Source organism: Neomonachus schauinslandi, chromosome 6 (assembly GCF_002201575.2).
Source record: "Neomonachus schauinslandi chromosome 6, ASM220157v2, whole genome shotgun sequence".
In the NCBI taxonomy this organism is placed as follows: domain Eukaryota; kingdom Metazoa; phylum Chordata; class Mammalia; order Carnivora; family Phocidae; genus Neomonachus; species Neomonachus schauinslandi.
The window spans coordinates 62,289,102-62,308,295 of record NC_058408.1 but is presented as its reverse complement, the minus strand read 5'-3'; the positions used below and the strand labels follow the sequence as shown (position 1 = coordinate 62,308,295).

The window sequence follows — 19,194 nt, the reverse complement described above, 5'->3', positions numbered from 1 at the left end:
TAATTTCATCTGTACAGTCATATTCCATCCCTTCATCGTATTTACCTTTATTTTTGTACATATGTTTTTCTTTTTTTAGAATTTTGGGAGGCACTTTCTTCTACAGACCAAAAAACGCGCAAAATCTAGTGTGTGGCACTGATCTATGCACCAGCCTGATCATATTTGATCATATTCTTTTTTTATTTTTTATCTTTTTCTTTTTTTTTTTCCTTTTTTCTTTCTTTCCCTTTCTTTTCCCCTGGTTTCAGGTCTCTTCTGATTTGTTTAGTGTATATTGTTCTGGGATTGTTGTTACCCTGTTAGCATTTTGTTCTCTCATTCATCTGTTCTCCTCTGGACAAAATGACAAGACAAAAAATCACTGCAAAAAAAAGAACAAGAGGCAGTACTGACTGCCAGGGACCTAATCAATACAGACATTAGTAAGATGTTGGAACTAGAGTTCAGAATGACGATTTTAAAGATACTAGCTGGGCTTCCAAAAAGCATGGAAGATATTAGAGAAACCTTTTCTGGAGAAATAAAAGAACTAAAATCTAACCAAGTCAAAATCAAAAAAACTTAAGGTGCAATCAAAAGTAGAGGCTCTAATTGCTAGGATAAATGAGGCGGAAGAGAGAATTAGCAATATAGAAGACCAAATGATGGAAAATAAAGATGTTGAGAAAAAGAGAGATACACAACTACGGGATCACGAGGGCGGAATTCGTGAGATAAGTGATACCATAAGACAAAACAATATTAGAATAATTGGGATCCCTGAAGAAGAAGAAAGAGAGAGAGGGGCAGAAGGTATATTGGAGGAAATTATAGCAGAGAACTTCCCTAATTTGAGGAAGGAAACAGGCATCAAAATCCAGGAGGCACAGAGAACCCCCCCTCAAAAATCAATAAAGATAGGTCAACACCCTGACATCTAATAGTAAAACTTACGAGTCTCAGAGACAAAGAGAAAATCCTGAAAGCAGCTCAGGACAAGAGATCTGTAACCTACAATGGTAGAAATATTAGATTGGCAAGAGACCTATCCACAGAGACCTGGCAGGCCAGAAAGGACTGGCATGATATATTCAGAGCACTAAAGGAGAAAAACATGCCTCCAAGCATACTGTATCCAGCTAGGCTGTCACTGAAAATAGAAGGAGAGATAAAAAGCTTCCAGGATAAATAAAACTAAAGGAATTTGCAAACACAAAACCAGCCCTACAAGAAATCTTGAAAGGGGTCCTCTAAGCAAAGAGAGAGCCTAAAAGTAACATAGACCAGAAAGGAACACAGACAATATACAGTAACAGTCACCTTACAGGCAATACAATGGCACTAAAATCATATCTTTCAATAGTTACCCTGAATGTAAATGGCCTAAATGCCCCAATCAAAAGACACAGGGTATCAGATTGTATAAAAAAATGAGACCCATCCATATGCTGTCTGCAAGAGACTCATTTTAGACCTAAAGACATCTCCAGATTGAAAGGGAGGGGGTGGAAAACCATTTACCATGCTAATGGACACCAAGAAAGCTGGGGGTGGCAATCCTTATATCAGACAAATTAGATTTTAAACCAAAGACTGTAATAAGAGATGAGGAAGGACACTATATCCTACTTAAAGGGTCTATCCAACAAGAAGATCTAACAATTGTAAATGTCTATGCCCCTAACATGGGAGCAGCCAATTATATAAGCCAGTTAATAACAAAAGCAAAGAAACACATCAACAACAATACAATAATAGTGGGGGACTTTAACACCCCCCCCTCACTGACATGGACAAATCATCTAAGCAAAAGATCAATAAGGAAACAAAGACTTTAAATGACACACTGGACCAAATGGACTTCACAGATATATTCAGAACATTCCATCCCAAAGCAACAGAATACACATTCTTCTCTAGTGCCCATGGAACATTCTCCAGAATAGATCACATCCTAGGTCACAAATCAGTTCTCAACTGGTACCAAAAGATTGGGATTATTCCCTGCTTATTTTCAGACCACAGTGCTTTGAAACTAGAACTCAATCACAAGAGGAAAGTCGGAAAGAATTCAAATGCATGGAGGCTAAAGAGCATCCTACTACAGAATGAATGGGTCAACCAGGACATTAAAGAAGAATTTAAAAAATTCATGGAAACCAATGAAAATGGAAACACAACTGTTCAAAATCTTTGGGAGGCAGCAAAGGCAGTCCTAAGAGGAAAGTATATAGCAATACAAGGCTTTCTCAAGAAACAAGAAAGGTCTCAAATACACAACCTAACCCTACACCTAAAGGAGCTGGAGAAAAAACAACAAATAAAGCCTAAACCCAGCAGGAGAAGAGAAATAATAAAGATCCGAGCAAAAATCAATGAAATAGAAACCAAAAGAACAGTAGAACAGATCAATGAAACTAGGAGCTGGTTCTTTGAGAGAATTAACAAGATTGATAAACCCCTGGCCAGACTTATCAAAAAGAAAAGAGAAATGACCCAAATCAACAAAATCATGAATGAAAGAGGAGAGATCACGACCAACACCGAAGAAATACAAACAATTATAAGAACATATTATGAGCAACTCTATGCCAGCAAATTAGATAATCTGGAAGAAATGGTTGCATTCCTAGAGATGTATCAACTACCAAAACTGAACCAGGAAGAAATAGAAAACCTGAGCAGACCTATAACCACTAAGGAAATTGAAGCATTAATCAAAAATCTCCTAACAAACAAGAGCCAGCAACCTGGCTTCCCAGGGGAATTCTATCAAACATTTAAAGAAGAATTAATAACTATTCTTCTGAAACCTCCAAAAAATAGAAATGGAAGGAAAACTTCCAAACTCGTTTTATGAGGCCAGCATTACCCTGATCCCCAAACCAGACAAAGACCCCATCAAAAAAGAGAATTACAGACCAATATCCTTGATGAACATGGATGCAAAAATTCTCACCAAAATACTAGCCAATTGGATCCAACAGTACATTAAAAGGATAATTCACCACGACCAAGTGGGATTTATCCCTGGGCTGCAAGGTTGGTTCAACATCTGCAAATCAATCAATGTGATACAATACATTAATAAAAGAAAGAACAAGAACCATATGATCCTCTCAATAGATGCAGAAAAAGCATTTGACAAAGTACAGCATCCTTTCTTGATCAAAACTCTTCACAGTATAGATAGAGGGTACATACCTCAATATCATAAAAGCCATCTATGAAAAATCCACAGCAAATATCATGCTCAATGGGGGAAAACTGAGAGCTTTCCCCCTAAGGTCAGGAACGCGGCAGGGATATCCACTATCACCACTACTATTCAACATAGTATTGGAAGTCACAGCAATCAGACAACAAAAAGAAAGAAAAGGCATCTGAATCGGCAAAGAAGAAGTGAAACTCTCACTCTTTGCAGATGATATGATACTTTATGTGGAAAACCCAAAAGACTCCACCCCAAAACTGCTAGAACTCATACAGTAATTCAGTAAAGTGGCAGGATATAAAATCAATTCACAGAAATCCGTGGCATTCCTATCCACCAACAACAAGACAGAAGAAAGAGAAATTAAGGAGTCGATCCCATTTACAATTGCACCCAAAACCATAAGATACCTAGGAATAAATCTAACCAAAGAGGCAAATCATCTGTACTCAGAAAACTATAAAATACTCATGAAAGAAATTGAGGAAGACACAAAGAACTGGAAAAACGTTCCATGCTCATGGATTGGAGGAACAAATATTGTGACGATGTCAATGCTACCTAGAGCAATCTACACATTCAATGCAATCCCCATCAAAATTCCATCCACTTTTTTCAAAGAAATGGAACAAATAATCCTAAAATTTGTGTGGAACCAGAAAAGACCCCGCATAGCCAGAGGAATGTTGAGAAAGAAAAGCAAAGCTGGTGGCATCACAATTCCAGACTTCAAGCTCTATTAAAGTTGTAATCATCAAGACAGTATGGTACTGGCACAAAAACAGACATATAGATCAATGGAACAGAATGGAGAGCCCAGAAATGGACCCTCAACTCTATGGTCAACTAATCTTTGACAAAGCAAGAAAGAACGTCCAAGGAAAAAAGACAGTCTCTTCAACAAATGGTGTTGGGAAAATTGGACAGCCACATGCAGAAGAATGAAACTGGACCATTTCCTTACACCACATGCAAAAATAGACTCAAAATGGTTGAAAGACCTAAAAGTCAGACAGGAATATATCAAAATCCTAAAGGAGAACACAGGCAGCAACCTCTTCGACCTCAGCCGCAGCTTCTTCCTAGAAACATCGCCAAAGGGAATGGAAGCAAGGGCAAAAATGAACTATTGGGACTTCATCAAGATGAAAACCTTTTGCACAGCAAAAGAAACAGTCAACAAAACCAAAAGACAACCGACAGAATGGGAGAAGATATTTGCAAATGACATATCAGATAAAGGGCTAGTATCCAAAATCTATAAAGAACGTATCAAATTGAACACCCAAAGAACAAATAATCCAATCAAGAAATGGGCAGAAGACATGAACAGACATTTTTCCAAAGAAGACATCCAAATGGCCAACAGACACATGAAAAAGTGCTCAACATTGCTCGGCATCAGGGAATTCTAAATCAAAACCTCAATGAGATACCACCTCACACGAGTCAAAATGGCTAAAATTAACAAGTCAGGAAATGACAGATGTTGGTGGGGATGTGGAGAAAGGGGAACCCTCCTACACTGTTGGTGGGAATGCAAGCTGGTGCAGCCTCTCTGGAAATCAATATGGAGGTTCCTCAAAAAGTTGAAAATAGAGCTACCCTATGACCCAGCAATTGCACTACTGGTTATTTACCCCAAAGATACAAATGTAGTGATCCGAAGGGGTACATGCACCCTGATGTTCATAGCAGCAATGTCCACAATAGCCAAACTATGGAAAGAGCCACGATGTCTATGACCAATGAATGGATAAAGATGATGTGTGTATTATATATATACATATATATATATATATATGTATGTATATACAATGGAATATTATGCAGCCATCAAAAGGAATGAAATCTTGCCATTTGCAATGACGTGGATGGAACTGGAGGGTATTATGCTGAGCAAAATAAGTCAATCAGAGAAAGACATATATCATGATCTCACTGATATGAGGAATTCTTAATCTCAGGAAACAAACTGATGGTTGCTGGAGTGGTGGGGGGTGGGAGGGATGGGGTGGCTTGGTGATAGGCATTGGGGAGTGTATGTGCTATGGTGAGCGCTGTGAATTGTCTAAGACTGTTGAATCACAGACCTCTACCTCTGAAAGAAATAATAAATTATATGTTAAAAAAAAAGAAGATAGGAGGAAGGGAAAAATGAAGGGGGGGCATCAGAGGGGGAGACGAACCATGAGAGACTATGGACTCTGAAAAACAAACAGGTTTCTAGAGGGGCGGGGGTTGGGGGGATGGGTTAGCCTCGTGATGGGTATTGAAGAGGGCTCGTACTGAATGGAGCACTGGGTGTTATATGCAAACAGTGAATCATGGAACAGTACATCAAAAACTAATGATGTAATATATGGTGATTAACATGACATAATAAAAAAAAATTGAAAACACTCAAGATATATACATCTCTCTGTTCAATGCAGCATTGTTTATAATATTTAGGATATTTGAAAGCAACCTACATGTCTACTGTTAGATAAATGGATAAAGAAGATGTGATATATATATACACACACACATATATATATATATATATATTACTTTTACTTTTGTAAAAGTAATATATAATGAGGATCATTTCATTATATATAAAAATATCAAGTCACTATCACTATGATGTACTCCTGAAACTAGTAGGATGTTGTATGTCAGTTCTTCAGTTTAAAAAAAGAGCATAACTTTTTCAAAATATAGCAGTTTATTTTCAAAAGCTACTATTGTCAAAATATATCAGGGAGATGATGAAAAGAGAAGATACAGTAGGGGAGAAATTATTTGTGATATATTTCACAAACTACTTATAAGTCTTACAATACAAGATGAAAACAACCCAATTAATAAATAGGCAAAATATTGGGAGAGGTCACAAAAAATGTATTTGAACAGCCAAGAAGTGTGTGAAAAGATATTTAGTATCATTAATCATCAGACAAATGGAACTTAAACAGCAATATTACACGTCTATATGCTGACTAGAATAACTAAATTAAAAAGACTGACCCCACCAAGTGTTGGTGAGAATGTGGAATAACCAGAATTCTCATAACATCAATATTGGAATTATCAAATGACACCAAATATATATATTTTGACAATAGTAGCTTTTAATTTTAAAGGCCCAATTTATCAATTGTTGTCGTTTCTGGCTTTTATTTTTTTGGTCTACTACTTGTCTACCCTAAGTCACAAATATTTTCTTCTAGGAACTTTTATAGTTGTACCTACAACATTTAGTTCTGTGGCCTATTTTAATTTGATTTTTATGTATACGGTAAGGTAAGGATTGAGGTTCATCTTTTTTCCCTATGAATATCCAGTTACTCCAGCATCTTTTGTTGGAAAGGCTATATTCTGAATGACTTTGACACTTTTGTCAAAAATTGATGCCATATATTTGTTTCTGGACTCCCTGTTACATTCCATCAATTGATGTGTCTTTCCTTACACCAATACCATACTGACTTGATTATTATAGCTTTAAAGTATATCTTATAATCAGGAAGTACACTGTTGTTTCTCGGAATTGTTGTGACCCTTCTAGATCCTATGCATTTCCATATAAGTTTAGTATCAGCTTCTTAGTCTTTACAGAAAAGCCTGCTGGGACTGTGATGGGATTGCTTTGAGTCTATAGATTAGTTTGGGGAGAACGGACATGTCAATAATATTAGTGTTCTGACCCATGCACTCAGTCTGTTTACTTATGTCTTCTCTAGTTTCTATTGAAACTTTTTATAGTTTTCAGTATATAGGTCTTGCATATGTTTTTTCAGTTTTTCCTTACATATTTCTGTTGTGTTTTTCATTACAAGTTGTTTGTTGCTAGCATATAAAACAATTGATTTTTTTGTGTACTGCCATTGTATCCCATGGCCTTCCGAATCTCACTAGTTTTATCATTTCTTTTTGTAAATTTCTTCGGAATTTCTATGTAGATAGGCTTGCTATCTGTGAATAAAGGCAGTTAACTTCTATTCCAATCTGTATGACGTTTATATATTTGTCTATCTGTGCCATATTTCACTTGGCTAGGAGCTCCTGCACATGCCGAATGAAAGGAGTGAACATCCTTGTTCCCACTCGCGGGGAGGAAAGAGATTCAGTCTGTCATATTAGATGTGATGTTGGCTATACATTTTTAAATGCCTTTTATCAGGTTGAGGAAGTTCTCTCTTGTTCCAATTTTGTTAGGAGATTTTAGTTATCAGTGGCCATTGAGTTGTCTTAAAAGCAGCTTCTGCATCGTTTGAGATGATCATATGGTCTTGCCTTTTTTAGTCTGTTAATATGGCAAGTTACGTTGGTTTCAAATGTAATCCAGTCTTTCATTCTTGGGATTAACCATCATTAGTCATGATATAGTATTATCATCTTTTGTCGGATATGATTTGGTCAAGTTTTGTTAAAGTCTTTTTACATCTATGATTATGAGGGCTATTGATACTGTTTCATGTGATGTCCTTGTCTGGTTTTGTATTAAGGTAATGCTGGCCTCAGGTGATGTTTGAGAGGTATTTCTGTTTTCTGTTTTCTGCAAGTATTTGCATGAAATTATTACTTCTTTTTCAGGAGTTTGGTAGAATTCTCTAGCGAATTGGGGAGGTGGATTTTTTGAGTTGGTTTTTAAATACAAACTCATATTTAACTTAAATACAACTCATATTTAACACATTTTTTAAAAAGATTTTAAAGATTTATTTATTTATTTATTTAGAGAGAGAGAGAGAGTGGCCTGAGTGTGGGAAGGGGGAGAGGGAGAGAGAGAATCTCAAGCAGACTTCCCGCTGAGAGTGGAGCTGGACACGGTTCAATCTCATGACCCTGAGATCATGACCTGAGCCAAAAACAGGAGTCAGACACTCAACCGATGGAGCCACCCAGACGCCCCTAACTTACCCCATTTTATATTCAAGTTAGGCTATGCCATTTTACATATTGTAAGACCCTTCCACCAGCACACCTTCATTTTCCCCCTTCAAGCTTTTGTGCTATTGTTAATACATTTTACCTTTACATATACTATGAATGCCACAGTGCATTGTTATTTTTGTTTTAAACCAGCACTATCTTTTGAAGAGATTAAAAACATAAGACAAGTCAACATATATTTACCCACAAAGTTATGATCTGCAGTCTCTTCTTTACCTTGTGTAGACACAGTTTTTCATCTGGTACCATTCTGAAGCATTACCTCGAACATTTATAGTGCAGTGTTTCTGATGATTTCCCTAACCTTTTGCATGTCCCCAAAAGGCTTTATTTTGCTGTCATTTTTGGAAAGCTATTTTAGCTGTGTATAAAATTGTAGTTTGCCAGTTCTATATTTAATTAATATAAAGATGCCTCTCCTCTTTCTCCCAGTTTACACGTTTCTGACAAGACGTCTGCTCTCATTCTTTGTTCCTTGTGCTTACTGAGTCTCTTTACCACCACCATCCCGCCCCCCCCCCGTCCTGTTACACTTTCCTTTTAGCACTTACTGTCAGCTATTTAATTATGGTGTGCCTTGTAGGATTTTCTTCACATTTCTTTCAGTTGGTTTTTTTTAAAGCCTTTGTGAATCTGTAGGCTTATACTTTTCATCAATTTTGAAAACTTTTTGGACATTATTTAAGTATTTTTTTCCATTCTTTCCTTTCTCGTGTCCTATCCTGAAAGTGCATTTATGCATCTCTTAGCCTGCGGGATACTGTCCCATGACTTATTAATGCTCTGTTCATCATTTTCATTATTGTTTTCCTATCTTTAATTTTAGATTTGTTTCCTGTGTCTTGAAGTCTGTTTTTATCATTTTTTCTCTACAATGTCTAGCATGGTGATAATTCAATCCAGTTTTTCATTTTTCATCTAAGATATCAGACTTTATCTCTTGGAGTTTAATTTGGGACTTTTTTTTTATATCTCCCATTTATTTCCTTATTATGCTCCTCTTTCTACCTTTTGAACTTTTAGACTATATCTTAATATCTGTTTTATCACAGTATTCTATTCTGTCATCTGTGTCACTTTCTGAGTCTATGTCTATTCATTTTTCTCCTAGTAATGGGTTTTATTTTCCTGGTTCTTTTTGTGCCAGATAATTTTTTTATTGGATGAAGTTGTTCTTACTCATGAACAGTGATCTTTCCCAGGCTTGCTTTTACACTGAGACTGGCCACGCTGACCTTTGCTCTGACACTAACGTATTTGCACTACGGTGGCAGTAACCTCACAGGCTGTCCTGGGTGCCACGTCTCTTAGGAAGCTTTTCCGTCCTGCCGGGCGAGGGTGCCAAGACTTTGGGCTCTGTGTGCGAGCCTGTGATCGTTTCACCTGACCTCTTCTAGTGTCTCTTTTCCTGGCCTCAACATTTTTCTCACATACATGTGCTTCCTATTTGATGGATATTCCCACTGGATGCAGAATTTTAAAATACCTTTTGGTTTTCCATTTAGCCATTTGGATGTATTGTCGCATTGCCTTTTTGCTCTTACAGCCTCTGAGAAGTCTAGGATTATTCTCCTATTATTGTTCCTCTGTAGGTAATGTTTTTCGCCCCCCTCAGAATTTTTAAAAGATTTTCTGTCACTGGTTTTTTTGCGATTTGAATGTGCTCTGACTTCTTATGTTCCGATTGTTCATGCATGTTTATGAGTTTTCATCATGTTGAGGTTCATTGAGATATGCAGATCTATGCATTTATTATTTTTTATCTCTAGACGTCCCATTTATTTCTACTTCTATTTTCCTTTATCTCTTCTTTCTGTTCATATGCTGTTTTTAAGTCAGTCTGTTAACTTCATCATCCCTGCTGTTCTTAAGGTCTTTCTAAAGACTGATTTTTCTCTTGGTTATATGTCATATTTCCTGCATCTCCTTATGTCTAGTAATTGTTGATGGATACCAGATCATCGGAATTTTACACGAATGCCTGGATTTTGTTGTCCTCTCCGTATTTGTTAACTTTTGTGGGTTTAACTTTGACTGTTTTGAAATGTCTACTGGTTATTCGGTAATTACACTGTTCTTACTGGTTAGAAATTGAATGTCTCTCAACTCTGAGCAAGCGCCGAGAATTATTTGACATACAGACCTCCATTCCTTCTCTGCTTGTTCTCACAGAGTTTAACCTTACGCACGCATTTCTCGTACCCTGCAGCAGACTCGACTGTGCAGATTTTGTGTAGCTTCTTCCTCACTGGTGTTCGTTCTGTCCTGCAAATGCCATCTACCTCATCCTACTCAAAATCTGCTTTTCACTCTCCAACAGTGAGACCTCTGAGTTATGCTTGGGATCAATCCTTTCCTGCCGGTAATGTGTTCCACAAAGTGCCCTTGGACAGAAGTCTGGTGGCTTTAGGGCTCACTCATTTGTTTCTCTCTTCACAAAGATCTTGGTCCTGCACTGCCTATTGTCCAATATCTTAAGAGAATTCTGTTATGTACTTTTCCCAGTTACCATTTTTCTGTTTTATGTGTTTTTGCCCAGTTGTGTAGGGCAAGAGGGTAAGCCTGGTCCCATGAACTTTTTATCCTTATTTTCTAGGTTTTCAATTAGTTGAATATTTTATATTTAGCTATGAGTTACATCAGAAATTTGTTTTGATAAAGTATTAGATGAAAATCTAACTTTATTTTTCAACATAGTATGAAGGCTGTGTTTGCATTTTTTTCATATATACTGCTACAGAGAATATCCTTTCATAGAAGACTTCTGCATTTCCTTTTTTAAAAAGGAAATTTCTAGAAGAAGAACTATGGTACTTTTAGTATCTATTGCCATTTGCCCTGTGAAGAGTTTCTGCTATCTGCTTACATCCCCGCTACCAGTGTATAAAGATACTCATCTCCCAACACTTTCACTGAAATGCTATTTCTGGATATGCTAAATTGTCTCATTTATGTTTTTATCTTGCCTTCATTGATTATTATAAGGTGGCATATTTTCATGAACTGTATTCATTTGTATTCCTCTCATTTTACTTGTCTATGTCCTTTCCCCCTTTTCCCTTGTGTTTTAGTCTTTTATTTTTTTATATGATTTCTCTAATCTGTATGCCATCTTTTTCTCTTCCTAGTGCCCAATATAGTGACTTTAAAATAATTAATGCTCACTAAATGGGAAGTTGGTTCAAAGCCAAGGTAGAAACTGAGAAGGAATATCCAGAGAGTTAGGGAGAAAATCAGGAGAGAGCTGAATCACCAAAGCCAAGGAACATGTTCAAGGAGGAGGCCAAGAGCCAATGTCCTCAGGTGCAGACCAGGAAGAAGTGCAGACTATAAATAGATCATTGGATTTGGCAATTAAGAGATTCTTGGTTATCTTAGCAAGAATCAGTTCTATAAGGTAACAAGGGTAGACATCAGAGGACAGCAGATTGAGAAATAGAGTTCTTCTCCTTAAGTATCATTTTTTTAGCTGATATTTTTATAGAAATTGGCTGGGAGACAAATTGAAGAATATGGTCTAAATAAAGATCTAGAAGCCTGCATGTATTATATTGATTTAGGGAGGCTCTATCTATGTCTTTTATAGAGTAGATGAGTAAGTAGTAGGCTTGACATTATTTTTATAAAATTTAGAAATATTCTTTATATTTTCACCCCATTAGAAGATTGTCATAAATGTACTTAGAGATCACAGGGGTTCCTTCATCCAAGTTAGTGATATTTTGAATAAAGCATGGCAGAAATTATTCTGACCCAGAAATTTTTCAGAATGGTTTTACTGATGATCTATGCTTCTTTCTACTTCTCATCCTCATTTGAATGGTAATGCATTAAGAGTATTATATCTGCCTGTATAAAATGAGTGAATTTTAAGAAATATCCCTGAGTAATTGTATGCATTGGTTTGATTTTTGACATACTATATTGGATCATTTGTAAGACATATTTAACGTTTCTGCAGTCAGAATGCCTTTGATATTTGATGGTTTATTATAGCTTTAATTGACAACTTTTTTTGTTTCTTACTATTAACTTAAAATGATGATGGAGTTCCAATCAAGAACATCTTAGATTTGATAAAATATGACAAGAAAGTAGAGAGCATTAGAGTTTAGAGACTATCTGCCAAGTATTTTAGTTTTACTATAACTAATGTTAAGCCAGTCTTTTTTGGCAATTGTTAAGTCATATTCCCTCCTGCTCTTTATTGTGACAATGGGTTATGCATAAAATAGATCTTAAAATAATGATAGACTCTTCAGTGTAGGTGGAAAACAGGGAAGAAATCTGTCAGTAGAAATCTATTTTATGTTGCCTAAATTATGATTTGGTGTGTGAAGAACAAATCTTGGTTAACCGTCATTCTTACACACTTGTCGGAGCACTAAGAGTCCATAATCCATGTGAAGGTATAGTTAATTTGTGGTCTTGTAGTCAAGGATACACTGATTGATTGGTTCATTTCTTTAACCACAGACGTGTATTGGGTACCTACTGTGATACCTAGCAGTGTATCAGCACTGTCAACAGTCTTCCATTGTTCTTGGCGGATTTCTTAATAGAGTGAGATAGTACATTGGAAGTCAAATCATAGTGCCTGGAACCTGCTCCTTCCCCATATGCATTGTTGAACTGAGATGAGATAGGCAGTTCCATAAATGAGGAGCTGGCCTAAATGGAGAGTTGGGTGTGTGGACACAGTGAGCTCCCAGGAAATGCCTGTTGACTGCGGAGTGGTCTGTCCTATAGGTGATGAATAGAAGTGAAAGAGCATGTGGTTTAAATGATTATATGAGGGGAGGTTTGTGTTGTGGTTGTTACTGAAGTAGAACTATAAGAGGAAATAACAGGAGCTTCTCAGTCCCTTTTGGCCATTACTAAAGTGAAAACTTGAAGCCTTATGATTTGTCATTGTAGAAAACATTGATTGAAACTTTGAAAACATTTCTAGGGATCTGAGGAAGCAAGGACGGTTGTAGAATATAACAAGCTCACATCCATCAGTTTTAGCAAATCAGCAGTCCTTTCTTTGAAATCAAATGTAAATCAAATAATTAAGTAGAAATATTACATCTCTGTTGTGTACATTTATTTTAATCATGTCTCAATGCCTCATCCTTGAAAGAGTGAAGCAACAGTATAGCAAGGGGGAAATGCAGTCTGATGATGCGTACTTTTTTCTTCTGGTAAGTGAAGGTTAAATGGGTAGCAAGCAGAATGCCTTCAACAAGATTGGTATATTGATTAAAATGCTGATTTAACAGCTCGCAGTCTCCCCTTGGAAACCTGGAGAAGATAAGCAGCAGCTGTGTAAAAGTGCTCAGTGCCCACTGAGAGCGCACCATCTATCATCACAATATGGTGATGGGAGGTGTTTCATGTTTGTGTTAATTTCCCCCACTAAATCAGTAATTATTACAATCCTGTCCCTGCTGTTTACCCTGCAGCTGTTTTTCCATTTGTCGAGAGAGCGGGTGTTCTCCGAGGACCGCACACGTTTCTATGGTGCAGAAATTGTCTCTGCTTTGGACTATCTACATTCCGGAAAGATTGTGTACCGTGATCTCAAGGTAAAAAAAAAAAAAAAAGTAATCAAAATTTGTTTTTGCAGAGACTATAGGGACAAACACAAAGTAATTACAAAGTTACACAGTTTGGAGAAAAGCAGATTTAGTTGGGAAAAAATGAAGCACTCTGTTTAAGAATGTAGTTCATCGCATTTGACAGGAATTCCATTCACTGATATGTACATAGTTCCTTTATGTCTGAGTTTTTGACGTGTGCCATAATTTCTGCTTGACTGCTCTGACCTACCAATAATAGTTTTATTTTCCTGGAAATTTTTGAGTAATGGTAAACATTCAATTAAGAGCCAAATGACTTTGCCAGGGACATTCTAAAGTAGGTTTCATTATTACATCCTACCATCAACGCTCTGATGTATAATGGAGAAACTTTTATCATATGTAAGATATTTATTGGGGGGAAATATTTAATTTGATTTTTGTCTTCACTTTGTGATGGGTTTAAATACCTGGAGCATTTTAATATAGCCTTTTATTAATTCATTTAGTTTCCATTTCAAAAAGCACCATATTGTTTTATGGGCAATAGTGACTTGACTTCTCTGCGTTCCTTCCTGATGAGACGCTTGGAACAGCTCAGGGGCTGACATACTTTCAATGGGCTTTGCTGCCCATTGTCGCTTCTGCACCTGCTCCGTCCCGCTCCTGCAGGGCAGTAGGTGCTTGAGCGTGGCTGGCTGTGTTCTGATAAAACTTTGTTTACAAAAACGAGCAGTAGGCTCGGTTTTGCTCATGGGCCATAGTTTGCTGAGCCCTGGAGTAGCTCATGAAAGGCAGTGGCTGTGCTCGTGACACTGTTGAAAGAGATTGACCACGATACGGAAATGTGTACCATGGCACGCTTTGAACACATTCTAGATGTGACTATCTTACTTTTGTAAAAAATAAATCATATAGCAATCTTGACTTACTAAGATTTGATAGAGTTGCTGAATTTACTAACTATCAGTTCATTTAAAGTATGATTTGATTTGGAGAAATAGAAATCTTTTATGAAATCCCGTCTGTACGAAACACATCTACATACTCTAAAAGAAATCACACTTATCTCCTCACTCCCACCTCACTCCTTTTAAATGCCTGTGGTTCCTAAGTTATCTGTCTAAGCACTTGTCTAGGTTCTCTCTAGGGTGTTCTTATCATGTACCTTTATGCTGTGAATGACCTTAAGGCATAACCCCTCGCAAAGTATTATTCTCTACGCTGACAATGAAATTTATAGTATGTATGTTTGTATAGCATGTTATGCGTTAAAGACTAAAAGAAGCTATAAATACTATATTAGGAAAAATGAACTATGCAACTCTGAACCACCTAGATCAGGGATGAGCAGCCGTCCAAATGCCACACAGTGCACCGGAGATGAATCCAGATCAACAGTATGATTATATTTAGCTTGAAGTCTTTATAACCAGGAATGTAATAGATATTAAGCCTCTGTAGTTGATGTCTGTGTGGCCAAATAATCCGATGATGTTTACATGTCTTGAATCTAGATGGTTTTTAAAGAAAATAGTTATATGGAATGATGAAACTTAGTAAGTTACATGGCATTTTCAAACTTACTTAGAAATAGTTAGCTCTTCTCAGAGGTTGCTCTCCCCAAGCGTGAAGTGTTACATTTTATGGGTCCTACTTGTAGTTTTAAAAAGGGGTTTCTTCGATTTAAGGAAATGAGAATAATTTGGAGGTACTTAGTAACATATTCAAAATGCTTAGGCTGAAAGTAGGAACTATTAACCTAAAGAAACAAGGGAAAGAATGCCCGTTTGATTGCCAGCCCTGATTAAGGAATGGTATAATGGGGATGGTCTTGGTCAGTCAGTAGTCTTTGTTAATCATTTCTTCTTAAATGAATCAACATGTTGGTGTATCAAAGTGCATTTAGTAGGAGTTTCATTGCCCTGTCCTTTCTGATGACCAAAATTCTTAAACAGCAGTATGTATAAATACCAGTCCATGTAGTTAGCATATGCATAGACCACTGACTTTACTAGACAATTAGGTAGTCTCTGCTCTCTTAAGTTTATTTTTTTTAACTTAAGGCCTAAGTAAATATATAACACAGGACAGAAGCCACACGAATATACACCAAGAAGAATACATGTAATGTTAAAAGCCAAGCATTCAAATTCATACAAGTGTTATTTGTATCCGTAGCACACAGGATTTTGCATAATAGAATGCAATCCTGTAGGTGGGATCGTCGATATTTCAAGTTGGTCTGTACTTGACAGGTGAGGTCATGGAAACCTAGAAGCCTAGCAGGTGACTTACTTGAAGTCCAGGACTAAGTTGGTGACATGGTCAAGATTATGGAAACCATGAATCCTAGCTCCAGGCCCAGTGTCCTGCTCCTTACACCCTTCTGCCTTTCTAGAGTTGAAATGAGATCTGCGTGGGGGAGGGAATGCATTGGAGTAGCTCTGGGAGATCTTTCTAAATCTAAAATTCGGATAAAGCTGCCAAAGATAAGAGAATGGATGTTTTAAATATATTTATACCAGATACATTAAAAACAGCATCATCAAAAACTGATTTAGGTACCCACTTTAATTGATCAGGCTCAGATTTGTCTTGATCATCTCCTTACTAATGACCTTATGTTTATTCAAACGCAAATCCATTTGAGATGCCTGTCATAGCTGTGCCTCTCAAGGAAATCTGTACCTATTTGCTGACACCCCATTTATCATTGGAGGGAAAGCCTTACTTCATGTGCAAGTTAATTTAAGATATTTTATCAATTCATAGTTCCTAATAAGTTGGTGTTCATAGCAGCAGATAAATTATTACACTTTTTTACACTTCTAAAAGTAAGTTTGCTTAGTTTATCAATATATGTCATAATACGAAATTCTGTTTTAGTAAGGACCCGGATTCCTTGTGATTAATTAGGAAAAACTGGTATATCTTCATGATAGCATCAAAATTTGAAGAACTCTCTTTTAAGATTTCGGCAGTAATGCAAAATATATTAAAATCTTCCTTTCTGCTTAGTTCTTACTTTGCAAGTGAAAGCTTTCTTTTCAAAGGCCGTGCCATCCAAGTACAGATTAGGCTGAATAGGGACATATGCAAAAGTGCATATAAGGATACTGGAATTCTTGAAGAATTAACTTCTCCGAGAGTTTATAACAGGGCAAGGGGCAGAAAATCATACATAAATCGCTACTACATTCTATTGGTGATTCATCTAATCTTGTTTTCTGCCTAGAGAGTTTAATGGTTAATGTAACCATTTACATTATTAACATGAGAAACCAACAAATAGATTTAGGTAATTTCCAGGTCTCCGTGCCAGCACAAAAGGATGGGCTGAGAATCTTTTCAGTCTTCATCAGCTCCCTAACGCTCACCCCAGATAAGCTTGCAGTCTAACCGAGAGCAGGGTTCTTGTTGCTTTACCTACCAAGTCTCAAGACTCATCCCCCAGCTACCACTTCTAACCAATCACCCTGGATTCCCTCTTCTATAAAAATTTTAAGCCACTGCTATTAAGAACCCCTTCACCCTCTAAAATTATATTGTACTATTGGGCTGCATTCCTTATGTGTAGTCTAGTTCTTAAGCAGCCTGGCCACCTTAGTGGGGTCTCCGCCATTGTACATTATGAATCCTTTTCTAGCTCAGGCAAGTTGAAAGTGGAGACATGTTTTCCTTCAGTATTTCCACACTCTTAACTTCAGGGTCATTAAGGTCCTGCAGGTTAACTTGTATGACGTGTTGGCACTTTGGTAGCCCTAAACCTGAGAATGCAATATGCAGAGGACAGATTCCTGACTTCATTCTCGGGCCGGAGGCAGTCTGGGTACCGAACATTGGGTTTGTTGTAACTGAGCCAAAATGGGGTGTTAAGAGTGAGTGAAGGGGATTGTTCATACCTGCTCCGACTGCCCTCAGAGCCCTTAGGAACTGCTGTTTTCGTTCCTTTGTTGAATCACGGTGTCAGCCATTTAAATGAAATGATACCTAAGAGATACATATGGTAGCGAGACACTAGAATGTGTGTCTGTATTAGAATATTAGAGAGTATACAAAACTTAGCCAGCCTAGCCAGCCTGGCGTACATCAGAGCAAAGCTTCCCAGCCTGTGCACCACAAATGGGTTACAGGTGAGCCCGAGCCATGGAGCCTCTGGGCCAGTCAGTTCTGGCTTCAAGCAGCCCATCTGCTGATCCTGCTTACGCCCTACACATTTCATTTTTTATTGTACTGTGAAGTGCTGAGAAGCACTGTATTAAAGGCAGCAAGGATTTTTAGAGTTTAATTCTATGGGGGGTGCGGGCACCAGCATGAACAAGAAGGAGCATAGTACTTTCTTGCTCTGATTTCTTGTCCACAAAGCACAGAGGGCAAAAAGATGTCAAAATCTACTATATTTTTTTTGTATATACACTGAATCAAGACCTATCAGGTAATGGCTGTCCGCTTCTGCTGGGGGAAAATGTTGCCCTTTTTTATGGGAACTCTGTGAGGTATAGGTCTAATATTTTCTCTCTTCTCAAAGAATGAACTGTTAGAAAGCAACCCCCTCTAACTGGACAGAGAGTAAGCATCACTTGAATTTTTAATATATAATCTTTTCTCCCAAACCTCCTATTTGACTTCGTCATGGCTTTTGCCAGTGGATGCATCCATGGAGCATAAACATAATGCCTGCTCTCAGTCTTGGAAACTAAGATTGTTTGGAGGTAAAAACAGATGAATTTGAAATTTATAAATGGAGAGTACCTGAGCAGTCAGTGACACTGTGCGTTGTGCACTTTGCAGCCAACCCAAGCAAGAAGGACAGCCATGAAATTGAGGAAAGAGAACCAAGGAGAGATCATTTGTAAATGTTTTAATTTCTCCTTGACACAGAATGTGTGACTAAATCTCCTTTAGTGTTAAATGCACAGAGGAAGTGATTTCCAGGTGATTTTGATCCGATCTAAGCCATTGATCTGCCTTGAAAAGACTTCCAGGTGATTCTGTGCATCTTCACATTCGTTAATCACAACGCTGATGGTTCTTAACATTTTACAGAAAGTTTGTTTTGCATCTGTGTTGAATTATTACTTATTTTTAAACAAGACTGGATATTTAGTTACCCCCGATTTATCCTTATACAAGAGTAGGTTTGGGGATATCCTTTCTGTAAAGTGATACATCTCTGATTATTGTTGATTCTTTTTGATGAGTAAGTTGTTTTTGTCAGTCGTGCTCAGTAAAATGACATTTCAGGATGTCCAGAGAGCAAAAATAAATGATGGGAGAAGGTGGACACCATGAAAAAACTGGCTCAAAAATTATGAAGTATTTGTGTTCTGTTATTTTAGTCAATAGAAATTATTGCATATTGACAGTATTTTTAACAAAGTCACTGAGCTGCTCAAAGATGCTCATCTCTTTGGGATTGTTTAGATCACAATTTATTAAGAAAAAAAAAAAAAGGATTGCTGTTTGCTTTGAAAAGTTATTTAGGTTTTA

At 37.2% G+C, this 19,194-nt stretch overlaps 1 protein-coding gene across 1 annotated transcript in view; it reads left to right on the top strand.

Annotated features, from left to right (window-relative positions):
- The window catches only part of AKT3 (AKT serine/threonine kinase 3), a 298,230-nt gene that overhangs the window by 218,860 nt on the left and 60,176 nt on the right, over positions 1-19,194 (top strand). The window contains exon 9 of the mRNA XM_044916426.1: positions 13,585-13,707. Coding sequence (XP_044772361.1) covers positions 13,585-13,707 — 123 coding nt within the window. The remainder of the gene's footprint in view (positions 1-13,584; positions 13,708-19,194) is intronic.